This window comes from Hylaeus volcanicus, chromosome 7 (assembly GCF_026283585.1).
Source record: "Hylaeus volcanicus isolate JK05 chromosome 7, UHH_iyHylVolc1.0_haploid, whole genome shotgun sequence".
In the NCBI taxonomy this organism is placed as follows: Eukaryota; Metazoa; Arthropoda; class Insecta; order Hymenoptera; family Colletidae; genus Hylaeus; species Hylaeus volcanicus.
Window position 1 is genome coordinate 6131732 of NC_071982.1, and position 27991 is coordinate 6159722.

General features: G+C 42.2%; 2 protein-coding genes across 12 annotated transcripts in view; one reads left to right on the plus strand and one right to left on the minus strand.

Moving 5' to 3' along the window:
* Positions 1–4265, minus strand: part of LOC128879290 (protein O-GlcNAcase) — an 8060-nt gene extending 3795 nt beyond the window's left edge. For both annotated transcript variants that reach the window (XM_054128290.1, XM_054128289.1), the window contains exons 1-7: positions 3907–4265; positions 3718–3769; positions 3316–3649; positions 2803–3247; positions 2149–2729; positions 1744–2064; positions 1499–1673 (exon numbers count right to left, since the gene is read on the minus strand). In XM_054128290.1, the coding sequence (XP_053984265.1) occupies positions 1499–1673; positions 1744–2064; positions 2149–2729; positions 2803–3247; positions 3316–3649; positions 3718–3769; positions 3907–3976 (1978 nt within the window). In that variant the 5' untranslated portion in view covers positions 3977–4265. The remainder of the gene's footprint in view (positions 1–1498; positions 1674–1743; positions 2065–2148; positions 2730–2802; positions 3248–3315; positions 3650–3717; positions 3770–3906) is intronic.
* A 5522-nt stretch (positions 4266–9787) lies between these two features.
* LOC128880328 (potassium/sodium hyperpolarization-activated cyclic nucleotide-gated channel 2) overlaps positions 9788–27991 on the plus strand; it is a 136522-nt gene continuing 118318 nt past the window's right edge. For 3 of the 10 annotated variants that reach the window (XR_008457794.1, XR_008457795.1, XM_054130297.1), the window contains exons 1-3: positions 9788–10017; positions 10627–12519; positions 14881–15438. Coding sequence is in view for 8 of the 10 variants with exons in the window: in XM_054130297.1 (XP_053986272.1) it covers positions 15401–15438 (38 nt within the window). In the remaining 2 variants the exon portion in view is untranslated. The remainder of the gene's footprint in view (positions 10018–10626; positions 12520–14880; positions 15439–27991) is intronic. The other 7 variants (XM_054130290.1, XM_054130294.1, XM_054130289.1 and 4 more) reach the window with 6 other exon arrangements.

Sequence of the window (27991 nt, forward strand, 5' to 3'; positions counted from 1 at the left end):
CAAATGTGGTAGATACTAGGAGAAGTTGAGAAGTGCCGTGACTTGCTTTGTTTACCAACAGAATAATAAATAGGAAGCCGCCAGTCTACAAATAAGAAAATCATTTCACAAAAAGGTTTGTATGTAGTCGAACATAAAAAGCCTCATCGATTGGTTTTCAGTGTTGAATGAGTTATCAAGTTTCTGTTTCAGTTTTGTAGAAAGTATCATGTATTCTGCAGTTGTACAATAGTATCTGCCGGAGATATATATGTATCGAAAGAATGAGAAACAGTAAGATTAACTTATGGTTTTAACTCATTCTGATTTTGACTTACGGCAACCCGTTGTTCGTTCGTTTCGCGCGCTGCGCGGTACATTTGATTCTAAAGCGCAGAAACAAATGTACAAATGCGATTCCATAGATATGCGATCCATGAAATATTTTACTTCCAACTATTACTGATATCTGTTCACTTCCTGATCGTTTAGAAAATACGAAAATTTCCGTAACAAAAATAATAGAATCATCAGGCATTTTCAACCGATGTCACAATCGAATTTGTGTATTTTTACTTTAACTTAATTGTTGTGCTGCATTACAATTTACCGTTTCATGAAAAATGATTACTTTGGAAATAATATTTGCAAAGTACTTAACCCTCGGTAACGGAGACAAAATATACTTTCATTTTCCGATAATCGCATTTGTAAAGAGTAAATATAGCGAACAACAAGTCCAATTTGTGTGAAAATAAGTTAACAAAATGTCAGTAATTTTCGGAATCGATAGTTTATGTTTCTTGCGTGTATCATGATTGTATAAATGATGTCATTTTACAAGGAAGCATAGAATGATATTTAATGTACATCAATCGAGTATGTTAACCAAACAATTTACGATAGGCATAGAGGGATGTTTCGAATAAACAATACAATGGTACAAAGATACTTCTAATTTTTAAAAATAAATTTAGATATAAAAATGCACTTTCTTCGATAAAACATATACATTTCATATAAAAGCATATCTTCCTTGTAAGAGGACTAAATGAGTGAGTTAAAAAAAAAAAAGAATAGAACATACACTTACCAATACTCGAGACACTTTTGTTCTGAAATATAAGTATAGGTAGTAAATGATAGTACTTTTGAGAGAAATGAATAACAGCACTCATCTGTAGCACAACAAATACAACTCTCTACTAGTCGGGATAATGCAAAAAATTAAATAAAGTATAAAAATTATCGGCATTTCGAATCAATATGAACGATTTCTTTCGCGTCAGCAATTGTACCAGCATACTAGCATTTTGAATAAACTTTCTTTATAGATTTTACTACGACTATTTTTATATAGTTTATAATTACAAGAATGAACGATGATACTATGCAATCATGACATGGAATGTTCTTAGTATAATTATCTATATGGTTTGGAACGTCTCTTTTAATGTTACTTTTTTTTAGATACTGGTAAATACGTGTAGGTTATTATACAAGTAACAATGCAACTTACCCAACCATTTCACGTAACTGTTTAGCAGAGATACGACCCCTCTCATATCCCACACATACGAATACAGATCGTACAGCAACTCACGATTGTTACAATACGTAAGTCGTTGAAACAATCTGTTTACAGAGTTGCACATGTCGTTCAATTTAGCCGCTCGCGCGTGCCATTCCTCAATCTGAAATTTTGTTTAATTAAATTCTCACAGGTATCGATGGAAATAATAATAAACAGGTAGAATCACTTACATTAGATTGAGACACAGCCTCGTCTTCCTTCGCTTTTCTCATGACAACGTGGGCGTTGCTTTTCAACCAATTAAATTCTTGCAACAATTGAATGCCTTGACCGCCGTGTTCAAACGGTAAATAGAAAAGATCGCATAACAACGATAGATCCTCCTGCATCAACCGTTTATCAGCGTCGATGGAATCCTGAGACTCCTGATCTGCGTTATCCGTAGTATCGTGATTCTCGCTGTCGTTTTCAACGATCATTTGCGTACCGTTAACAATGGGAGATGTATTATCTACTTCCACTTGCATGCTTCCAGAAGCTTCGCTGCACGTCTATAAAACAGGATCGAATGGTTATATGCGTTACGCAAATGCAATTATTATTATTATTATTATTATTAATACACAGAGACTTACAGAAGTATTTTCTATCATAACATAGTCTTCCGTATGGACCTTGGCTGCATGGGCTGGAGAATTATTGGGTGTCGTGTTACAATCCATTGGTTCCATGGATGACAAAGCGTGCGAAGCCGTCGCGTGTTCCACGCTAGTGGAGATAGTTGGGATAATAGGTTCGCTAACAACGGTCGTATCGGATACTAAGGAATTCATAACTGGACCAGAGGGAGGTACAAAATTGTCGCTAGGAGTAACGTTTGAGCAAACTTCGGCCAATGCTTGAAGATGACTGGACGTAGTCACCGGCGCGGGTGTCGAGGAAACGGTAGTTGTAGTCGTTGACGTGAGACTCATACATGTATTGACAGAAGGAATTATGGGAATCGGTATTGTCGGGGCGACGCACGGTTGTGGTTTTGCTATAACACCCCACGCGGCCTTCTTTTTGTTAAATTCTAGCAACCAGTCGTTGATGGCGTTCTTTAAAGCGTGTCGAGGATGGTACATATTCGGAGACATCGTTGAAGGAACATCTTCACCGAGTACACCATCTTCCGTTTCAGTTTCTAACCTTATGTCAGCCGATAAAGAATCATCTGCAAAGTACACGTTAAGATTAGAAAAGGCAAGTTTAGCATACGCGAATGGAAGTCAGAATTATATACGAACTCAAGGTTAAATCTCGTTTTCCATCGATGTTACACTTGCTCCATTGCGCTAACGTATGAATCGCTATAAAGTTTGCTCCGTATTCGCAATTAGGGTTCGTCAGAACGCCCCTCAATTTGGGAATCAGATCGGGAGAGCGGCCAGAATACGGTCCCAAGAATACTCTTTTCTGATCGTAATCGTTAGCATGCAAATTGTCCCATATAACCGGTGGCCTCCTCAAAACTTCGGTGATCTCCTCGATAGATTCAACCGTTAAAAGTCTCGATATCACTTTGGGACCAGTCCACATTATATCAATTTCTTGCGCTAATTTACTCCCGAGGGTATTCAAATATTCCGATGACGCTACATTTGGCATTGCGCGAGTCGAGCAATATTGTGTCGGACACAGAAGGAATTTAGGTTGACCCAGGTGTTGAAATATATCGTTTGTAACGGAAACCTATTAAACAAATGTTACAAGTAATTATAAAAAAGGTTGGCACAACAATTAAAGTATTTAATACATACTTGTGCATGAGCAAAGGACTGAAACACTTCCTTATCGGCTTCGCTCATCTCTGGCTCTATATCATCGAACAATAACGCAAAAGCAATGCAACCAAACTGACTGACTTGCTCCAATTTCCTTTTCAATACCGTAACTTCCTTCGCATTGGAGTAAGTGATATCCAATCCTGGCGATAGCGCGTAATAAAATGTAATACCGCATTCTCTAGCAGCTGTAATCAGTCCTGTTAAATGTTCTGCTTCCTCCACCGTGTACAGGTCTCTCCAGTAGGCACGGTGTTTGTAATCGTCTTTTGGCGCGTAAAGATACGAGTCCATTCCCCATTTTTTCAATCTGAAAACCAGTTAAAAGAACAGTTAGATGCAACTGAAGTTTTCTATACGGTGCAGTAAGATACTTGCTTTTGAAAAAGATCCTTCCTTTGTTCTGTGGTCCAAGGTCGGCCGTAAAAACCTGCAAAAAGTATATTTTTATGAAAACAATGCAAGCTATAGCGACGAACATTGCGTTCCATTTGTTCCCCCCCCCCCATCAGGGCTAAATCATCGCAAACGATGACCATATACGTACGCTACGTGCAGTTTACATACCTTCGACGACGCCGCAGATGAAATTCCCATTTTTCGTATTCAAATTCGCGTCCCCGTTTGTCTCCGCCATTGCGGATCACAAGAGGCACACGTTTGTTTAGTATCGGACCACGAAAATGGCTAAGAAGAGTTGTCGGCTGGAGAATGCTATCGTTTTCTTGAAGGAACGAAAACGAGAAACGAACGCTGGTCTTCCGTTGCGGAACAACTCTCTCGCCCGTGTGTCACGACAGCATTACTCGTTCCCGGTTTGGAAAGGAAGAATTCACTTGTAACCGTGCAATCCCGAAGGAACAAAAATACTGTTTCCTGTATTTGACACAGACTGCACCTGGGGGAACTGGGGGAACCAAGCGCAGATGCGGAGAAATGGAACCACGTTTTTAGTTGGTGACATAAACCCACGTGGCGCTAGTAGGCATCTCTCTACACACGCGCGCACACACACACACACACACACAAACATCTAGCCAGGGCCGATTTTTGCAATATTGGCGCCCCGGGCAAGATTATCGTGGCACCCCTTCAGGGGTATATATAGGGTGTCCCAAAAATGTTGTAACACCTTGAAAGGGGTGGTTCAGGAGGTGATTTCAAACAACTTTTTCCTTAGCGAAAATGTTGTCCGAGGCTTCGTTGAGGAGATATTAACGGAAAAATGCTGACCAATCAGAGCGCGAGTATGCCGGTGGAGCGCTCGCGGTAGCGTATGAGCGCGGCCGCCTAGCGCGTAGCCTCCGCCCATCGACATACTCGCGCTCTGATTGGTCAGTGTTTCCCGTTAATATCTCCTTAACGAAGTCTCGGACAACATTTCCGCTAAGGAAAAAGTTGTTTCAAATCACCACCCGAACCACTCATTTCAAGGTGTTACAACATTTTTTGGAACACTCTGTATGCGTATACTAGGGACACCGGACTGCGACGCCCCCAAAAATCTGGCTCCCCCGGGCGGTTGCCCCCCTCCCCCCAACGCCGACCCTGCATCTAGCGTATCGGTGAGTCACCAACACTGCTATGAAAATTTCATCGTCGATGTCGGTAGCGGTCGGTTTCCGTCGTTACTCGTCGTCATTTAAAGTCCGCGAACATTTAAATTGTTGAAGTAACAACACGTGGTCGTGGTGGATCAGCGTGATTTTTGTTACCTTGCAGTGTTTTAATTGTAATTTTGTGTGTTTACGTGGTGTTATGGCGCCTAAAAGATGCAGAGTGAGAGGATGTACCTCACAGGGAAAGCAGGTTTGACAATTTTTCGATATGATAAAAGATAGGGAAGACTTTGTATATAAGTACTTAATGATGGTGTATCATCTTCTAATTTATCTTTTTCGTCACAAGGGATATTATTCTACCCTACGCTCTTGTTGCCACCTACAAGTTTAAAGTAAAATTTAATTTCAACTAAAGATAGACTTTTGAATAAAGAAAAAAGATGTTAAGATGGTAATAAGTATGCATTACCATTGTAACTTTGTGTCCTTGTATTTCATTTCTCGTAGCTGTTTCTTGTAGGCCACTAACGATGCCAAGTAAAAATAACACAATAACATCGGATATTTGATCTTGTAAAATATCAGATCTATCTGCTTCATCATCCACTTGGTATAAAGCCATCACTGACTCTACCGCATTCAATCTAAAAATTGCAAGAAAACAATTGCACATATCTAAATTTCTTAACTCATCTGTATGGTAGAATTTAACCCCATGTTATATTTGCATAAGGCAACGTAATTTTTCAGTTCTGCCTATTGTAAAAGGCAATAATATTCCTTCGCCTATCTTTGAGGCATTTTCTCTGGCATATAATAATTCTGTAACTTCCATAAAATAAGAGTACATCGTTGCACGACAGTACTGCTTCTTTTAATTCTTCATGATCTGTGAACTCTATGAACCTATGAAAATCATACTTGTTGGGTTCGGTCATAAATTTGTATCAAAAGACACAAATACAGTTTATTGAAATATTCTGTGCCTGATATATTTGCTCTTGATATGATAACCTATGTTGTTTTTATCAGTTCTACTTTTGTACCTTTGCCATAAGATTGCAAACACATAAAGAAACATATTGTTTAAAGTAAAATAAAAACTTGACAATAGTTGAACTGTAGTAACAAATGTAAGGTTATGTGAATTTAATATTTCTTTAGAGAGAAAGATACCAAGTAATTACCTCAAACTTTCATATGGTAAATATGTAATTAAAGGAAACAAGTCTTGAACAACTTTATTTATCATTTTTGTTAGGACAATATCAACATTTTGTGTAGCATCAACATTTGAATTTTTCATCAAAGAATCGCAAAGTGGCTTTAACACAGTAAATGCTTGCTATATGTGATAACATTCCATTTTTGTGTAGCAGAGAAAATATATGAAACAATTACAGTTCTTAGACTTAAACAATGTGCATTGATGTGCATTCTATAATTTTATATTTGAAAACATTGAACATATGAGCTTCAAGTTCATTTTACGGAACATTAATTACAGAAAGCATTGCAGAGTTTGAGAATCTCAGATTTGATATGATAGATATATAATAATTTGTATTGTTTACAAAATAAATATTTCAGTTCATGACATATGTTTATTCATTAATTTTACTGATCATGTTCTGCGACCTGATTTATTGACTGCATGTAAAAGCAAATATTTATGAACCCTAACTCTGATAAACATATTACACCAATGCTTTAATTTACTAATCTTGTCCCTACTGTTTTACAATTAATAAATGTAATAACATTAGTCGTATTGTTCAAAAATTAGGATATTCATACTACATAAATTGCTCGATCACGTCATATCAACCTAAAGTGACCTAAACCATTGAATCTTTAATCTAACCTAATTAATGTAATTCAGATAAATGTCCTGTGAGATAAATGATCTGTATTATAATAGATACATAATTTAGATTAGAAAAGAGTTAATAAAGTTGTCCTAATAAGTGATGCATCAGTTTTATGTGTATATAGATACATCAAAGAATAACTGATTGGAAATCGATTGTTCTAACGAAGTTAGTAAGGTTAATAAATTTTAACAAATTTCTCCCTTGCTGTTACATCAACGAAAGGAAAAAATCTCGGGAATTTCGTATAGACAAGGGTAATAATATATATCTACATATATCATACATATCGATATTTCCATTTTCCAATTTCAATTTCCGTTCAAAAAGACACCGCATGATATTGAAAAGTGACAACCAATTACGTTTAACGTTTCTTTGGAACTTTTAAATATTGAAATTTCATTGGCCAAGTACCCACAACCCAATGCGCAGAAGAACGACGCCGAGAACGAACCGTCCTTCGTTCGGCGGCAATTGGAGAGAGCAGACGTGTTGTGTCGATCGGTGATCCGCAAATTAATAGGTACGCATAATTCAATTCAATTAACATTTAATCGTTGCTATTTATACCTTGGGTTATTGCATATCATCTTTTTAATATACCATTTATACCATTGCTTGTTATTGAATCGGTTTTTTGAGAAAATTAGATCGATTTCGTACTTTCGTCATTTTCGTTCTCCATGAGGTACCAATTGATATACATTCGAATATCAATTCGTACTATGGGAGTACATCTTCCAGAGTAGTATTATCGTTTATGTTTTCGTTTTTCTAATTAATTTGTTACTTGGATACTGTAAAAATATATATTTATCGTAACCTGACTTCTAATTCGAATTCTTGAATGTTCCAGGATCTGACGCCATGAGTCTGCGGGATGTTCGCCAACCGGCATTTCACGTTCAAATGGCTACTTTACGTTGTAAATTTCGATCGAAATTTGTGGACATCAGAACGCCAGAAAAATTGTGCAGCTTACCGGAGAAAGCAGAATAATAGGTAATACTGTCTTTAATTAATGTCATTAATAGATTACATTGATTATCAAATATAAATTTACAGTTTTTTATTCATTCTTTGAAAAATAATGATTTTAATCGTTTTGACCATCTTGTCCATAAAGAAATAATATTTATGTATTAATTACAATTGCAATTCAAATAACGTAAATTCAAACTTTATTAGCTCATTATGAATACGGAATAAAATTGTACAAATTTGCAGAATTATACAATTTATATCTCCTTAACAAAAGCATCTAAATATTGAAAAAATGTTTAAGATTTCATCTTTTATGTATCTAACATATTTATAGTGACTTATAAATATGTGTATCATGAAACATAAAAGGTAAAATCTTAAACATTCTTTCAATAATTACATTTTTTTGTTAGACACAATTTGTATAATTTTGCAAAGTTACAATTTTTTCTTACATTAATTATAAATTGATAAATTTTATGAGTCGAAGCACTTTTATTATGCTACGCTATATTTTCTAGAACCTGTGAATATTTATGACAATACGCATTTTTAAAATTCATAATAAATATGTTAGAAACATATCAGATAGAAACTTAAACATTCTTTCAACTATTACATACCTCTGTTGTACACATATAAAACGTAAGATTTTGCAAATTTAGACAGTTTCTTCCTACATTCATTATAAACTAATAAATTTTGTGAGTTTATGCACATTAACTTTATTACATTACACCTTTTAGAAACTTGAAATATTGATGAAGTTACACATTTTCCTAATAAATTTTAAATATGTTAGAAACATAAGAGATCAAAGTTAAACATTTTTTTAATATTCGCGTATCTTTATTGTACAAACGTAAAATGTATGATTTTGCAATTTTAATGTTTTAATATTGCAACTGATGTAACTTTTGAAACATATTATTAATTCATGTAACTTTTGTTGCAGATTTTATACATCATTTAACTAAACTACTTCGAAGTTTGATGCAGGAAAAGCAGAGCAACTCCGAAGTTCGACGTGGGTAATGCAGAGCTACTCCGATGATCAGCGACAGCAGAGCCATTCCGATTTCCACGTGGTAATGCAGAGCTACTCTGATGATCAGCGACATCAGAGCTACTCCAATTTCGACGTGGGTAATGCAGAGCTACTCCGATGATCAGCGACAGCAGTTGGTGAATCGCTTGCTATAAATCTTAAATTCCGACCATCGATGTATTAACTCTTTGCACTCGAGGTCTTTTTTTCTGATATCTACCAGCAACTCGAGATGTTTCTTGGCATTCTATTGCCATGAATTCTAAGCTATCTAGATTTAAGAATAAAGAAACATTAGGTATTGTAGATTTGCTGCGTGAAACCTAATGGTGACTGAGAGTCACCTCTCCAGTGCAAAGGGTTAATACGAATAAATATTCGCGTCGCTAGCTTTGTCTATGTATATTAAAAACTCTCTTACGTTTCTACAGAAACTACAGAACGTTCCTCTAGGAGGTAGCGTCACCTGCTTCGGATAACACTGACCTACGGTACGCAAATCGAACGATTCTCCTTCTCGCAGGCGAAATAATCGATCGCGGTGTTTACAGTACTCTGTCCATGGAAGAAAACGCCGAGACGATACAATTCTGTCCCGAAAAGCGTAATTTCGTTGCGTCGCGCGTGCGCGCTGTGCCAAAATCAAGGCTGTCCCTAGAGTACGTATCTCCCTACTTTCATTTCAACCTACATATAACGTACTTGAAAACCGAACGAACAAAATAATTTACCTGAAATTCATACCTATTTTAGTGTTATTATGGCTAGCATATTTCCTGTACCTATAGCGCCGTGTCGGAATCGAAGGTTTGGCGAATCGTTTCGCGAGAACGCCGGGAGGCGACGCGTCGATCGTATCGTTGAAGAGGGGTGTAGTTTTTTTCGGGGTGGCGTGGAGGGGGTGTCGAAGGGGCGGGTATGGCCCGTGGTTGTCACGACGGAGCCGTATCAGTGTGAGGCCGGCTATCAGCCGCCTAACATCGAGGTTGGGGTTACGCTTGCACACGTAACACGACTGCCGCAGGCACCCACACGTACACATTTCTCTCTCTCTCTCTCACACACACACACACAACACACACACCCACACGAAAACACACTCGCGACAGCCCGTGGACGGATTCTCGCGGAATTCTAACGTCGTGGCCAAGAACGAGCGGAGGGATCTTGCGAACTGTTCACGCGGGGGATCCTTTCTGGCCGACAACGGGTGGGCAGCCCTTTCTCCATGCAGTATGCGTCGTAATCGATAAGGACGAGAGAGCGGGGCGCGTGTATGGGATCGTCTTAACTCTTTGCGGCACGAGAATTTTATTAGTTTCGAGACCCTCCGCACACGGGGAGGCTCGAGCGAGACAAAAGTGGTGAAACACGATGAAAATGCGTTACTCCTGCAAGGTGGTGGAAACGTGCGGGCCGAGCCGTTGGTAGCGAGTGGCCACCGATGCCAACCACTGTGCTCGAGTGGACATTTTCTAGATGGTCACCCGTGCTGCGAAGAGTTAGAGGAAACGTCGCGCCCTTCGAGTATGTGTCGAAATGAATGAAAGCGACGGGAGATTCTGAGAGAGCGAGAGAGGGGAAGAGTGAACACGAGCATTTTTGGCGAGGTGAGAGAGAGCGAGAGAGAGGGAGAGAGAGAGAGAGAGACAAGAACGTAAGGAATTCGTGCGTGTCGATGCTGAAAAGAGGGAAAAAGCTCGCGAACTAGAGAGCGACCGAGGAAAGAGGATCGCGCGCGCGTGTGTGCCTGGCGAAAGAACAATAAAGAAAAAGGATGCTCGAAGGGACGCTTCGTAACTTGTTTCTCGTTTGACAGTCGCAGGAACGGCCACGAAACGAGCACACAGGTCTAAGGAAAGAGTGGAGGACGGGCACAGTGAGTGGAATCGACAGGACGAAAGGGCTAGGTGTCGTCGCGGGTAAGGAAATCTCGGGACGCTGTTCACGTCTCGGGATACATTGGCGGTGAGTGCGGTATCGAGAGTAATTAAGCAGTCACGGGATTACTCGGTAATAATGGCTGGTCGTGATTGACCGAGAAAGAGAGACCGAGGGAGAGTGTGCGCGGCCGTGTACGCTGGCTACATCTACCTAAGCAGCGAAGAAGACGGGAACACCGGAAGCAAGAAAGAGAGAGCGGGATAAACGGCGGGATCGCAATCGAAGAAAATCAGATGTCCTCAGCGACCGTCTCCGGATCGGATATGTCGTTAGCGACGGAGGGATCGAGCGCAACCTCTCGAACGCAGTGGCGTAACTAGGTCTGTGCACAATTCCAAGAGCCACCCCCGATATCGGTTCATTTACGATTATTTCCTTTGACTACGCTCCCGACTCAAATTTCATTTAATTCGATAAACCGTAAGTAACTTAAAAGTACTTGGTTTCTTCCAAAAGTCGCCAGTTACGTCATCGCTCGAACGAATCGAGCGGTCGATCGAGATTTCACCGTCCATGGATCGCTAGGAAGCGTGGCGACGAGAAACAGACCGATGACTTTCGATCGATTCGAGTACAATTGCACCGCAGCCTGCCATGCCGTGGAACTGTCGTCGTAGACCAGTGGCTAGGTCCAGTGACGACGATACTTAATCGACGATGTGCCATTTTCGATAGGCGAAACGAACGGTTACGACATCTGGTATCTTAAACGATGCTCGGTAGTCCATCGAAGAAGGTAGACAGAGAACATTGGCGATCAGTGAGGCGCGAAAGAGAGAAGGGGTTGCGAGATGGCACCTGGTTACTCGCGCGTGGCCCAGCCGAACTTGGAGGATCGCAGGAAGCAACGCGATACGAAGGACGCGAAAGTAAATAATCGTTGTCCGCGACCGTTTCGATTCTGAGCGGCCTGGACGTTTATCCATGCTGTCGCGTACGCATCGATGGTCGATAGCAAAACTCCTTCCAGCCAGAACAGAATCCCCTGGTGTTCTTTTTGTCGCGGGTTCTCGCGTCGAATACGCGAGACTTGTCGCGCCGGGCTCGACGAACGCGCAATCCGTCCCAGAACGTTACGATAACCAGCTAGAGGGCATATGGACCGCTGATTCCGTAGCCTTTCGATCAACAAACATCCTACCGCGAGCAAACACGACGTTCGACGAAACGTTGAACGCCAGGAGACGAATCGACGACTATTCTCGATCGTACCAATCGTGTGCGGTCGTCGGGAAAGAGTGAGAAAGGGGTGGGGGGCGACACGGAAGGGGTACGCGAGGCAGTGTGATCGTTTCGAGTCGAGCAACAGCAGCACATGCTACGGGAGATCCGTATCAATTCGCGACTGTGATTTTCTAAGCTTAAGGTTTAAACGTTTATTAACAAGAGGAGGGAACGAAGGATACCAGGCGGAAGAGGAGAGTCGGACGCCAAAGGAAGATTAAAACAAATCGTCCCATTGTGATACTAAGATATATTAATCGAAGATATTAAGGTGAACACGTGCGCTCAAGGAGATGGGTGTGAATGAAAGGGGGCGCGACACGCAGTGCCAGGATGAAATGCGAGTGTAATTAATGGAAATGATGGTCGATCGCGGGGTGTGCGTCGGATCTACAAACTGTGATACACCGATAACCACATTACGGAGAGGCTGATATTCGGTCACTGACCGTCGAATTCGTGTACGCCAAAATTCTAAGGAACCGTGGGGGATGTATCGCCGATCAGGAATTGCGTTCGCAACCGCCTCGTGATACGTTCGCAGGTACGTTGCTTCGATTCCTCTTGTATTTTACATTTTTCGCGTACCAACGTAAGAATTATTCGACGATCACAGACGACGAGCGAAATTCACGACTAAATAAATATTTGATTTCGAACAAAATTCTTCTCGCCTTTGTCGCCGATCGATCTTTTTTTCTGAGAATGTTCTTACTTTAACCTTTCGCGCCGAAGCGACGAAATTAACTAGAAAATGTAGCGGAACGCATGGCGACTATCACCTAGGGAGTTCAATCTTTTCATAGACGAATTGCTTCGTTTCAAATAAATACAAATTCAAATTTATATTATTCATGACATGTGGGAATTTCGTCACGATGTTGTCGTGTCGCACGTTATTGGAAAATGTAACTGCGTCGGTGTCCTCCAAGAAGTTACAGTAACGTAGCCTTTATTTTAGCAAAAAAATCTGAACGAAGAGGGTTACAGATTTATCCTTCTTTTCTGTCCTCGATATTTACGAATATCGTTACAAAATACAAGTACTCGTAATGCAGTTAGCTATGTTCGTCGAGTGCCCGGAAAATTAATCAACGATTTCTGTTTTTCCGTTCAGACGTTTACACTCGATAAAGTGACGCCATGTTTTTTCCCCGCGTACTGCACAATTCAAACGAATGTTTATTCAAACCGACATTATCATACTTGGCGGGGCGATACAATAAAATTTATCTCGTTTAAATAAATTGTATTAGTTTTGTTCGTCGCGGGGATCGAAAAAGAATATTTAGGAAATTATTTTATGTTTTGCCGCCCGAGACAGTTTATTACTCGATTATTCGATATTTGAACGACCTTGACTTTGTTCCCGCGTTATCATTGCAAATGAGTTCGGACAGCGGAAAATGTCTAACGAAACACCCTAACGCATTCGATGAACGATAAAAAATACGCGTACAGGTTGGTCGTCACGAGGAAATCACGCGAAACTCGCGCCACATGAAACCGACTGAATAAACGCGGTCTTTTACAAACAAAAAATTGATTCAAACGGATAAAAAGAAATGTACACGCGACGCAGCGCCCCTGCGAAAGAAGATTTCGCCCAAAAAGGAAAATCACGAGCCCCCGTTCAAATTCGTTCGACCTTTTACTTCTTTTCAAATTTCTAACTTGTACGTCGAAATTACATGTTCGACCTATCCTTTTTCTTTGTTTGGAACTGTATGTGACATTTGTAACAGAACTTTCAATTCACCCTGCGTATCGAACAACTTTAACCCTCTTACCATCAAGCCATTTTAGTCTGTGCTTTCGAAACCCGACAAAATAGCGAATTCGGTGTTTGTTCGGCGCAATAGTCGAGAAAAGCTGCAAAATTGCGTCGAAACTTGCTTATGTTAAAATCGTAGATAACCTACTTCCCATGCAAACATGTAGTTGCTATTATTTGCGATAACGTAAAAATAAATTGCACTTAAAGATATAGAATTAAGTCAAAATTCGTATGTAAATATTCTGCACGCACGTAATTTTGACATGTATCTCGTCGCGTGAATTATTTATAGACAGTTAAAAAATAACGCGAAATAAAGGAAAGTGGGTTGCGTACAGGGCGATTATAGAAACTGGGACAGGCTGTATCTCATTTCCAAGTAAGGGTACAAAAAATTGTTGCAAACAAAAGTTGGATCCAGCAATGGGTTATATATATTTTAATGATCTAATTTTTTGCCTTAGGCTAAGTGCGATACATACTTACACCGTTTTTTTTTTTTTTTTTTTGTTAATAGAATCGTGCCCTTTATTTTTACACAAAATGATTCTTTTCATCGTCCGACGTATAAAAGTATCGAGTTATGGCCATTGAAAACGTAATAGTTCGCGAGATATGTCATACTTTACGCCAGGAAATTACTTCTTCCCACGGCAGCTGTTCAAACGTTTCACCATGAACATTTTATTGCAAGCTTTACCACAGTTTTCGCTGCATCTTTAAGTTGCGCAGCGGTTATGACCGCGCAATTAGTCTTCATTTGAATTTGAATTGAATTGATTCGAATCAAAAGCCTACGAGTGTATTTCATCTTTCGCTTAAACCTTCAAAAGATGGTGCTCTATTCAAGAATCAACCCCAAGTGCTCTACTTCGCTGAAAAGCTACTGTCCCAATTTCTAGAGTCAACAAAGTAGAAAATGTATGTATACAAAGTAGAACAATTAACGGATAGTCCGCTGCTTCGAAGAAAGATAGTTAGAAAGCGAGCCGGGTCTAAAGCAGCTCCGGGCCATGTCTCCATGCCTACAAGTTTAATATTCATCCCCTAGAGACTAAAATAAAACATAGAGAAACCAGAACTTCCAAAAGTCCAAACGTGATCTAACATTCCATCAATTGTTTGCAGTGACCAGCGACTCGTGATAATCGCCCAAGGAAGAACCAGCGAAGAAGCTTCCTGGAGGCAGTTCCCCGACGCAAGCGCGGCCATCGACGATCGCAGCGCCACCGTGGGACCCTAAAGAAGGCCTAGGCGGGAATCCCGACGCGTTGTCGCAGCGCAGACGCGAGCACAGGCGGCGAGAGGCGAGAGAGCGTGACACAGCGTCGCCGAAGCGGTCACCAGGCATCGTGTACCACCCCCTGGCCACGGGGGGTGGGACAGAAAGACCGTCAGCGTGGGTGCCGGTGCTGCAGGGGCGCGCCTGGTCCGTCGGCTCGCCCGAAGATTAGCACGCCGGCTAGCGGCTGGCTCGGGCCCGTTTCGCCGTAACGGCCTGGCGACTTCGGGGGGCCTCACGTCGGCGGCGGTGGTCGTGGCCGCCACGGGGGAGCAGTCCGCTCCCCCAGCAGCTGCGCCACGCCATACCACGCCGAACGGAAGCGTCAGCGGATCCACATCCGGCTCAGGTCGCAAGAACAGAGCCATGTCCATGAGGAGTCTTCATCGCCGCGTCTCTCACCCGTAAGTCACCACTTTCTGACCCTAGCGCAGTCACGGATGGGATCGAGATTGTTCCTTACCTTAGCGAAGGGTTGGCTTTGTCGAAAGGCGGGCTGTTCTTGGCCGTAAGAAAAGGAATAGCGAAGTTGAACGAGGAGTAGAGGTCTGGTAGAACCCTCTGAAGCGTTCGCTAGGGTTAGGTCTGGGTCTGAGAAAGTTCTTACTTGATGAAATTAAGTAGGAAATGTAAAGGAACGCACGGCGACTGTTATCTGTGGAGTTTAATCCGTTTTTACGCGAATTACTTCGTTCGAAATAAATTAGAGGAAATGAGTAGAGGTCTGGTAGATGCCTCCGAAGGGGTTGCTAGGAATGTTATCTGCAAGTTTAAACTGGGGAAGCTCCCATAACTCTTTCCTGTCCACTGTAACAATCTGACAAAAGTGATAGGTTCTATGTTTACGTGCAATGATACAGACGTAATCGTCCCGTACGTTTAGCTCTTCTAAATTGAAAGTTCACGCACATACCGAGTGTGTATTGTCTTTATTCGTATCTGGTGGTTTGTAACTGCTCTCCACGGAGCTATAGATTGTCTGTAGTACTCAGAACACTTCCACGTTTTGGTTACTCGAATACCATTTCTACTATGAAAGATTTGTAGCAATCACCAGATTGTAACATGTACCAGAACTCATCGTTAGCAAGTAAAGAAATATGAAAAGACTACCACGAAACATGTTTCTTTCAAACTGGCAAGCGAACAGTGATGGAACAGTAAATACATAAAACGTACTTAAAATGGAATTAAAGTGTACCATACTCGTGTAGGTTACGTTAATCTCCACAGCTCTCGTAGAAAATGATATTAAAAATAATGCACCCATTGGAAGTTATAACGAGACACAGTAGTGCGTCTGACCGCAGCCCGAGCGCTATCACTTGCCGCTTCCCGTTGGGCGCGTCCGACCACTGGCAGACCGTTTCCACTCGCTGCTCGCGTTACGGTAGCGCGAGTCGGTCCTCCTTTCTCCTATCTCGCTGCAATTTCTTAAAACTTCATTATTTCCAAAACTGTTTGAAGTAAATGTTGTTCAGGATGGTAACAAATTCGTAGATATGTATGAATTTATCGCGTCCATATACATACACAGTCAGTGTAATAAATATTCGTGCAGGAACCATTTATTTTAAATTGGTTGCCGTATGTCTGACCCTAGTATGTCTGACTCCTGGCAGACCGTTTTCACTTACCGCATTATACATTTCGTCCGGTGTGTTCCACGAGTGAGAGTCTATCGTATTATGATTTCGAATTCGTCTATCATTTTGGAAACTGCTTCGAGCGAAAGTTGTTCGGAATGATAATCTATACTAGTGATAAATTACAAAAAGGTAAACTTTGTATGCAGAGAGCTATCTCTGGAACTACCGAATAGATTCTAAAAATTTGTTCCGTAACAGAGAGGTTCTCCCATGGTAACATAGCGGTAGTATATAAATGAAATAAGACGAGGAAGTCTGACTATTTCTAAACTCTTTTAATACAAATTTCGAATCTATATAGTTGTTTAGTAGAAAATTTGAAACGGTGGTGGATATTTGTGAGCCGTCGACGATATCCACGATATTCTCGATCCCATCCTCTGACCGCTGACGCCTAGCAGCACCGTTCGAGCCTTTGACGCGCGCGGGACTTGATTATTAGAGCTCAAAGCCAGAAATGGAGCCCGTAACTTGAACTCAAAGTTTCATTTCGGTCGTCTGCGTCGTCTATTTTTCACGGGCTTGTATCGAAACGGGGGTGCGTTTATAAATACCGCTATCGACCATCGCGCTCTTCCAATCGTCGGGGTAAAAATATTAGGGGCGTGACGGTGGTTGTCTAACCAAACTATTTAGGAAACCGCGATGAACGTCGAATTCGCGAACCTCGAAGGCTCGGACGTTTTTATTAGTCGTGAGAACTCGATCGAACTCGTCGATCCAGAGATCCGTGGACATGGTCGCCACGTGCATGAACTAGATACGCTTTGTTCTGACTCGCAGGTCTGCAGAACTTCGATCTAGGATAATCACGATCGTTGCCAAGATTTCACGCATTCTCATTGGGTTGAACCTAGAAATTCTTGGTGAAAATAATTTGGTAGTTGTTGTTGTTATAGGATAGGATAATTCTACCATATTGGTCACGTTTATACAGGGTGTCCCAGAATTAGTGTAAGAACCGGTAGCTGAGATCGATTCTGAACCATAGTTTCCTTTACGAAAATGTAAAGGTGCTTCGTTTTTGAATTATTAACGAAAAATCACGGACCAATCACAGCATCCGAGTAGTGGGTACTCAGGTCGCGATGGGCGTGGCCAGTCAGTCTTAGCTCAAGCCTATGCTCTCGCGGCTGAGCGCGTGCTACTCGAACGCTGTGATTTGTCCGTGATTTTTCGTTAATAACTCAAAAACGAAGCATCATGCGACATTTTTGCACAGGAAATTTTTATTCAGAATCGTCTCAGCTACCCCTCCATTTCCGGTTCTTACACCAATTCTGGAATTTACACACTCTATAGTGCAATAAATAATTTTACTCTTCTCTAGATAGCAAATATTTGCGATAATAACAAAACTAGGATTCGTCCGTCCAACCCAGCAAGATCTTTCATCTCGCATCATCGTAAGCTGAACCGTCGACACTGTCCTACTATTATTCTCGCTAGCGTAGAGTTTTGTCGCGATCGGCATGCTCTGACCAACAAAAACACACTTTGTTTCCCCCGGCGAGTTTAATACTCGATTTATGAGCGAGGCCCGAATGCCGCCGTTTTTAATGAATACCGCGTCGGATTAAATGCTCACTTTTCACGGTCGTTCGCCGCTTTATTTTAGATCCCCTTAAACTGTTTTCGCCCGTTTCCGGTCTGGCGCATTGTCACGGCTCGCACGGTACTCACTCGGACACCTTTTCCGCGTCATTAGGGGAAAATTAGCGGCGCTCGCCGGAAAATAGGTTTCGAAATACCGCGGTGTTTATCAGGGAAACAAACGGCCATTTTTCCGCGAACGATGTTGCGGTTTTCGCGCGGGGCGAAATTAACTGACGGCTGGGAAACCATTAGGGGAGGCGCATACGTTCGGGATGAAAGAAGCGTCGCGGTTTAGGTTGGAGACGAAAGACGGCTTTGCTGAAGTTTAATGCAATTGTTCTCGATGGAAGTAGCGTCAACTGTTATGCTTGGATAGGTGATTTACTTTTTTTTTTTTTTAATGAAAAGGTATAAAAAAGCGCCGCGGTTTAGGTTGGAGATGAGAGTCGGTTTTGTTGAAGTTAAATGCGATTGTTCTCAGGAAATTTAGTAGCAATATTATGCTTGGACAGAGGTGATCCAGTTCTTTTTTTTTTATTATTGCTAATTGTCGCAAGTTTCGAGTGTCTTGAATATTTGAGTAACTGAATGTTTGAGTATTTTTAATTGGATCGCGATCAGTGGCTGCGATACTCTATCAAATCCAAGTGGCAGACAGATATCCTGTAGCGGATTGCTACAAACTCATGTTTCCAGTGGAGTACAGATTAATTGTAGCAATCCTCTGTTGACTCCAGGTGACTGACAGTCACCCTGCAGTTGACTGTTAGAAATATACGCTTCTAGTGGAATACGAATTAATTATCGTAATCCTCTGCTGACTCCAGGTGACTGACGGCCCGCAGCCCTGCTAGAAATTCATGTTTTTAACGAAACGTGAATTTAAACTTACAACCCTTAGAGGCTTCAGGTGGCAGATAATTATCCTGATGTGAACTGCATCGATTTTGCAGTTTTGTTATAATAGCGGCAGTCATCCTGTGACTTTGGAATAATGATCGCAATATTGATCACAATCGTATGTCGTAGTTGCAATCTTTTGGGTCGTGTTCGTGTGATTGATTTTTAAATAAATTCTAACGATCTGGTGTTTTTAATTAATCAGAAACAAGTCGTAGCACCCTGTCCCCAGGAAAGTTACCAACCTTCCCCAAGTTGACTGTTCAGGTGGTGGACAATCATTTTGAAGCGAATTCTAACCATCTGGTATTTTTAATTAATCAGAAACGAGTCGTATCTATCCCCAGGCCAAGTAGTTGCCAACCTTCTTCAACGTGAACGTTTATTTGGAAACTTTTCCACCTATTTTTCCCAGACCTACCCCAGCGATACTTGTTCACCGCAACGGAACAGAACCACATCCAACAGAAAAAAAGAAAACCATCTCTCAAGGCCTTCCGATTTTCTAAATAAAAATTGTTGAACCCTTCGTCTCCGGATCGGAGTAACGGGTCGAACCGTCGGGGACAGGACGGCGTCATCCATCATCGAATCTCGTCCCGGCGTTCGCCAGTGGCGTAGCTTTCGCGGGATCGCTTCACCTTCGGTGAAGTCGCGTGACAGCGCGATCGAACCACGTTTTGGCGAACGACGCCGTTACGTAACCGTCGAAAAAGGCGGCGACGCTTCCCTCCTCCTGTTCGCCAATCGTCGCCGTGTCCCCCGAGTTGGCAACGACCGCCCCTCCTCACTGTCCCCCTCTCAACCTCCACCGACTCGTTGGACGAAATTGTAGCCCCGGGCCAGATTCGCACTTGCCGATGTCATCATCGACGCTTTGTTCGTCGACTGATCTGCTTTATCGCGCCTATGAAAACATTCTTGCGTTAAATGACGCGTCAAATCCGCGTCGAGCTGCTCCATTAACACGGCCGAACTTCCATATACCCCCCCCCCCGCGCCCGCCCCCCCAACCACGGGGAGGGGGGCGGTGAGGGGGGGGGGTGGGAAGAAACTTTGGAGCTTTCGATTTATCATCCGACGTTCACTGGAGCGTTTCTTCTACCCTAAATAGTTATATTTTTTGACGTGCCGAGGGTGGGAATATTCTGGATCGGGATATTTCGATTAGGGGATGTTGGTTGCTATGGTAATAGTGACTCAAAGTTGCTCTGTTCGAGGGACAGGGTTCAGTTTTTCTTCAAACCTTTCTTGTACTTAAGTGGTTCTATTTTTTGACGTGTTGGCAGTGGGAATATTCTGAATTGGGGTATTTAAATTAGGGGGCGTTGGTTTCTATGTTGACAGTGACACAAAATTGCACCCTTTTTGGGGGGCAGGGATGCTATGTGTCTGTGCCATAAACTTTGGAGCTTTCGATTTTTCTTCTAACATTTGTTTATCCTAAATGTTTCTACTTTTTGACGTGTTGTGGATGGGAGTATCTTAAATTGGGGTATTTAAATTAGGGGGTGTTGGTTGTTATGGTAATAGTGACTCAAAGTTGCTCTGTTCGAAGGACAGGGTTCAGTTTTTCTTCAAACCTTTCTTGTACTCTAAGTGGTTCTATTTTTTGACGTGTTGGCAGTGGGAATATTCTGAATTGGGGTATTTAAATTAGGGGGCGTTGGTTTCTATGTTGACAGTGACACAAAATTGCACCCTTTTTAGGGGGCAGGGATGCTATGTGTCTGTGCCATAAACTTTGGAGCTTTCGATTTTTCTTCTAGCGTTTGTTTATCCTAAATGTTTCTACTTTTTGACGTGTTGTGGATGGGAGTATCTTAAATTGGGGTATTTAAATTAGGGGGTGTTGGTTGTTATGGTAATAGTGACTCAAAGTTGCTCTGTTCGAGGGACAGGGGTCAGAACTTTGGAGCTTTCCATTTTTCTTCTAACGTTTGTTTAGCCTAAATATGTCTACTTTTTGACGTGTTTGCAGTGGAAATATCCTAAATTGGGGTACTTAAATTAGGGGATGTTGATTTCTACGTTGACAGTGCCCCAAAATTGTCCTCTTCGAGAGATAGTACCCGTCTCAAGGGGTAGATTTATTCATAGCGTTTGGGTGGAACTTCGAACAGTATCTTTTTCTCGTTTTCGAGTCTCTCGCCGCGTGCGATAACTCGTGAAATGATTACTTTACCAGCGTGTTCATGCCGTGTTTGCATAATCCTCAAGTAATTTGCATAATGCCTATGTACAGGGTGGTCCACCAGAAACAGGTCGTTGGAATCAATAAGAAATCAACGTCTCCGTTAATCTCGAATTGAACGATAAACGGTTTCAATCCTCAAAATTTGAATTATTTACAAATTTTATAAAGGGTGTCTAAATCACCAACTTCCCAATAAAAAGAAACCAATATTTTTTTTTTTTGTAATTTTCCTCTATTACAAAAAGTTTCCTTGATATTTCTCTTACGAGGTGGAAAGTAAAAATCATTTCTCTTCGTCCTGGACCACCCTGTATATATACGCATCAGCGATTAATTAACGCTGGCTCGAAATGGTCGAACGAACGATGCTAGTTGTAAAACTCGTCTCGCTGTGCGTGGCGTTGACTAATCAAGTTTCACCCTTTGTTAAATATTCCAATTTCTGCGAAATCATCCCCTTTGTATTCATTTTTTTGCGATTGCCTGGAAAAACACAACGACTCGTCGAATCGTAATTTGCATTCGGCCCTAGGATTTCGCGGGGGTACTTGCACGGCTAAATCTCGATTTACGCGGGGGATTGGTTACCTGGAAATCGAGTCTAACGATTCCGTACAGGACGTTCCATTTTAATCGATACAACCAAAAAGAGCTGATTGGTCTCGATAAGTGCACAAATTGATTTGTTTTTTGTAGACGAAAATTTAGAGAATCTCTTTTTTAAATTATACACTTTTAGGAGAAAATATTTTCTTATACTTCCAGTAATTTATCTTCTAATATTCGATAATTTGTGGTCGTTCGCGGACGTTTACGTAATATTATTATAGTCGTGCAAATGGCCCGATGTGAACCTCTGTTTTTTTACATATTTTAAAAAGGAAAACATTCCTCGTGCCAGGAAGCTTCGAATACGGGCGATTTACACCACCGCAACGTGTCGATTAAAAAACAAAGCGAGGCAGTCGCGTTTCGTTTTGTTTTCCGTTTGCGCCCAACCGAAAGGCTGAAAAAGGAACACTGGGTTCATCCGTGCTCGATCCTGCATGAATTATCTTTGACATCGTGTATCGCTCCATTCTATCTGTATTTTAAAAATTAATCGCTATATAAAATACGCAAACACTCGAGTGTATCGTAGAGCAATTAAACCCCCCGATATGAACTCTTATTTCCCGTCGTTGATTATCAATTTACACAATTTATTTTTCTACGAATAGCTCCGAGTTCGTTCGACTAAAAAATGTCCACTCGGAAATAAAAACCTGACGTTCAACCTAAACACCCCATCCCTCTACCCCCTGTCAGTCTAAACAGCTCCCAAATAATAAATTCCTCCTCGGGTTCGTTCCGGTACCTCCGTCGACTGGTCCATCGTAACCAGAATCGTTCGATTATAAATCGTGCATCCCCTCGTGCCTTGTAGAGGGTAGAAACCAGCCACGATCGTGTAAATTCCGCAAATGCACGGCCAGGCGTGGGAAAACGTTATTGCGGCTCCTCTAATAACGCTCGCATGCATGCCAATAAAGAGGACCTCGCTATGTTAGAGGGTGGTAAGTGGCGGTTGCGTTTCGGAATCTAAGATAACAAGATAGAAACGACGGAGGTGTACGGTAGGCGTTACAGAGAGTCGACCAGGGAGCAATCAATAACTGACCCATATTGTAGTCCTCGTTCTACTCTCTCCTCTATCTTCTCTCCGTCCTCCTCCTCGTTCCTTCTTCGCAACCTCTGCACGCTCGTTCGTTCTCCGTCCCTCAGCTGTTTTCCACCACCCCTCCATCGAACTGTGTTTTCGACGTTTTCCTTTCCGTCGATCCGCCACGGAAGAATCGAGTCGCTCGTGCTGCCCTTCCTAGCGATGGAATCAATTAACGCCAAAGCAACGCTTGAAAACGGAAAGTCGAGTAGGATGTCATCTATTTAAATAATTCTCGCAAGAAATTGTAGCCAAACGTTGCTAATAATCTGAGAATCCTAGAAAGAGGTGTAATGTACTGCGCGGAGATGAGAAGTTGGATAGCACTTCTCATTGGTGACAGTCTCCTTGATTATGTATAATAATCTATAAAATAACGTGGTATCGCGCTCCTGTTATCCAAGAACAAGGAGTCAAACAAGAACACGAAGAGTGCGTGATAATCTAGAAAATTATACTCCAACCAATCAAACTCACTAGCCAACTTCTCATCTAACCACAATACATCGACCAGTTCTCTCGTCAACAAAGGTGATAAATACATTTTCAAATATCATTGTGAAAAGCAATACGGAGTGAATTATTCCCTCTCCATGTTTCTATCACAACGAACACAATCGTCCCTTTAAACCATCGAGGAAGGGGGGGGGGGGCGGTCTAGAACCGGAGTCATCCATTTCTCGATCCTCTTTCACATTAAAAAAAAAAAAGAATCGCATTCCACTTTGCTCGTCAGTGCCACACTCGACATCTTTCTGCTTTCCTTTTTTTCCTTTTTTAATTATTTTCACGTACATGCACACCCGTTCCTGATCACCGAAAAAAAACCTCGCTCCTCCATCGTGGATGAGAGGAAGCTGCCTAGCCGAGCAGAAGGCTGGCGATCAAAGCCTTCCGGGGCCGGATCTCTTTCAACCTCCGATCAGAATTTCCTGCCCGAAGGCTGGTAGACAGAGACGCGTTTTTCGCGTCGGTTCTAACAAGACACCCGCAGTGGATTAGCGAGAACTACCATCTATCAACCGGCTGTCCGAGTCCTTTGGCATACGTTCAATGTTGAATTATTCTCGTCGAATGTTGGCAAATGGGACTCGGGGCTCACGAATTAGGATTATTACAGGTTCAAACTGGCGTCGAGGGTAATATCATGGGGTGTTATCTTAAGTGACGATTTCTAAAGAGCCCTCGCGCATTGGGAGCAACGAATTTCATCGGGTTCAAAGTTAATTGTATATTGATTGGGATATTTGTAATGTATCGGTGAGGTTATTCCGAGGAAAATGAGTCCAAACACGACGCGATTCCGAGCATTTTTAGTAAAATCTATTGCGAGGAGAATTAAAAATGACTCTTCAGTCGAGGGAATGTTGTATTTTGATAGTAGTATTAGTAATGGGTTGGCGAGTCTTTTTCTGAGGAAAATGAGTCCACACACGACGCGATTCAGAGCATTTTTAGTAAAATGTATTGCGAGGAGAATTAAAAATGGCTCTTGAGTCGAGGGGACCATGGCAGTTTCTGATCTGATTCTGTCTCATGTGGCAAACACAGTGATATTGCTTTAGTTTCAGGCACTATTATAGCTTACTAACACGTCTGATCCAATAGAGATCGCTATTCTTTTCTGAGTCATTCTTTCTTTCTCCAAGCAATACATAGAATTTAAAGTACTCCGAATGTAGTCATGTTTGGACTCATTTTCATCGTGAAAACCTAAGCAATGCATTGGTAACACTTTCAGCAGTATAGAGTACAAGAATACAAGAATTAGACTCATAGAAGCTACCCTTCGTAGATTAAAAGAAACAGATTCAATTCCTTCGCGGTGTATAAACGAATCGGTTGAAGCGAAAAAAGAGTTCAAAAACGATCGAAGATCCGCGCACACCTCGCGGTTCTTTATCGCCCAGTTGCCCAAAAATCTGCCAGTAACTTCTCAAATAAGCCCCGAGGGTCCATTGTTCTCGCGATTTGCTTTGTCGCGCGGACGCGACCTGGCGGAATCGCTCACAAAGCGACGATCGGGATCGGGCGGTATCTGCGACAGGACACAGACGGCGAAAAAAAAAAAGGGAACGGGAGGGAGAGGAGGAAAAAGATGAGGGTGGAAAAAAATATGGGGGTGAAAGAAGCGTCAAATAGTCGAGCACCGAGCGAAACAATAGGCTTGTTCGTTTTGCAGTTTCGTGCACTCTAAAGCGCCCGTTGAGCCCTCGTTTATGCGGAAGCGTGTGTATAGGTGAACAGTTCTCTTTTATTTCGCTGCTAAGGGAAGAGACACCCGGGGGCCAATCCCCGGGGCGCTTTGCGCTTTTTCTCGAGAATGGAACGCAAGACTCCTCCACCCTCTATCGCCGTCTGATGATGATTAACCCCGTTTGTGACGGCACAGAGAGCGCAAAGTGTTTCTCGACGGAGATTCGCGCCGTTTTCGACCGAGGACGGTCACTCGCTGTTAAATCTTAACCCTTTTGGGACAGGGGCGTTGGAACATTTTTGGAACTATCTAAGTTGTCCCATTCACGCGCTACAAGGGGTTGGAATGGTTCGTTTGTGATAATTATGGTTCAAAGGGGTTTTCGTCTTTGAGTATGCAATAGAAAGTGGGGTGTCTAACGATTGTGACTTCTGATGTATCCAATAATTAAGTGGGTTGTACTTTAGGTTACAATGTATAGTGTAACCAAACAAAGTTTCATTTGGATCGGTCAGGAATTGTAGTAGTTATAGGGAATCCACGAACACACGAATTTTATATCCTACACAAAAACTCAATAACAATGTTGATTTCTGATGTATCCAAAAATGAAGTGGGTTGTACTTTACGTTATAAGGTGTAATGTAACCAAAAAAAGTTTCATTTGGATTGGCCGAGAATTGTAAGAATTATAGGGAACTCACGAATTTTATATTCTACTCAAACCTTCAGACTTACGATCTTTGCAAAATCCTCAATAGTTTCCAAATTTACAGCGTCGACTTCGCTATTTGGAAAGAAAAGCACGCGTCCATTATTTTTGGTAGCCAAGCTTGATCGAAACTATGGCCGTGTTGTTCAGTCCGAAATCAACGCGCAAGAATAACACGCGGAAGCAATATAACGCATGGTGCACGTGCCACGCTACTAGATCTCGCAGGAATCGAGCGTTTCGTATCGATTCCGCGTGGCCACGGCGTCCGTTCGTCTCTCGAATCGAATCGAATCGAATCACGAGTCTCCTTTGCGCAACTAATGAAATCCCGGTGATTAAACGCGGCACCGATTCCGTTTGCTTACTCCGGGCAGAACTTCCTGAACCGGAAGCTCCCGATGGAAGCGGTACCTTTCGTTCGATCGAGGCTCTACGTTCTGTCGTTGGAGCACGGACCCGGAGGGGGAGATATGATTGCTCTTGAAAAAAGGAGAATCGGTATTATGTTCCTTTTCCTGTACCAGCGAAATTAAGAAACTTTCGCGAAACAGATAATTCTTGCTCCTCAGCGTCGATTCCTCTGGTAGACATTCCTCTGATCACATTCCGTCAGGGTTGAATTTTTCGAAAAATTCTTTCGAAGTTTCTAGAAAAGAATGCGTGGTAGTTGGTGTTTATCGTAGGAAGTACGTTTCCTTAGAAATATTAAAATCGCAAGGTTATTATCGTTCAATTTCAAATTTTCTTTCACGGATTCGGATAGCGGAGATTCTTCGATATTATTCTTGTAAATGGGAGGAAACGATGAATTCTCAGCCGTAAATTTCACCTAATTCCCGCGGGAATAATAATCCCGGTAATTGTGAGTTTTTAATTCGTTGAACGAGAGGAGCTGGATTAAGGGAGTCGACAGGTTTAACAATAACCAGCCGCTCTTTTCATAAACGCGAGGGAAACTTCAGGGCAATATGGCAAACGTTTCCTGAACAATGTGCCGGCTGCGAGCGGTGCGCGACCAACTTTATAGGGAGCTGCATAACAAAGTGTCGCGTATCGATTGATCATCTACTAACCTTTGGCACACCTCAATATTTCATCGGAGTGATTAGTTTGCTCCTGATCTTTCCCTTGCGTTGACAGATTGGTCTGACGCGACGTAGCATTTGTATGACAACGATACCGCGGTATCGATCAGAACTCCCTACAGAGTGAACCGAAAAGACGAATCCCATCAAACGTTGCTCGATAAAATTTCGAAAAAGAATTTTCGTAACCTTCGAGACACTTGCGAACACTGCGCGAAAGGAAAAGTTACTACTCTCGTTCGTTTCCTCGAAATTAATTCTCAAAGCAGAAAGAAGGCTTCTGACGCTTAGATTTGTGGGTGGGGTAGAGAAGTTCAGCGAGTTATATCTAAAAGCACTCGTTCGATTGCACCAATTAGAAGCTAGTAAAGCGGCGAGCAACAAAGACCGAGCGACAATAGAGGCCTCTCGTTAAGTGTCGTTTAAGTGGCTTATAATGCGAGTGTCGGCGCGACCCTCGCGAACAGAGAAAGAAAAACAACGTTCTCGGCTTTACTTCGACGTGGAATCTCGGGCTAGGCGATCGAGCTCTACTATTCGAAATACTTCACGTGCTAGCGAAGTATCCCAGTCGAAGAATAATCACATGGTCGAAGAAAACAGCGTTAGAAAATTGCATTAAATGAGAGCAGGCTCCCTTTCAAATTTCAGAAGCTCTGTCTATTTTTCCCCGGCACGATTCATTCGTTCTCAGTCAAACGAAGGCATCGGAGAGTTGTACAAAGCTTTCTTCGAACCTTATCTTAGTTACTCGAGCAAGATCGGCAAGGGTAGAGTATCGTTGGTAATGCAGTACGTCTCATCGGCAATGCAGAACCCTGACTTATCGAAGGATTTATCAACGGGAACGCTCTGCATTGCCAACAGACCGTTCTGCGCTACCAACACAGCGTTCTGTGTTACCAACAGATGACTT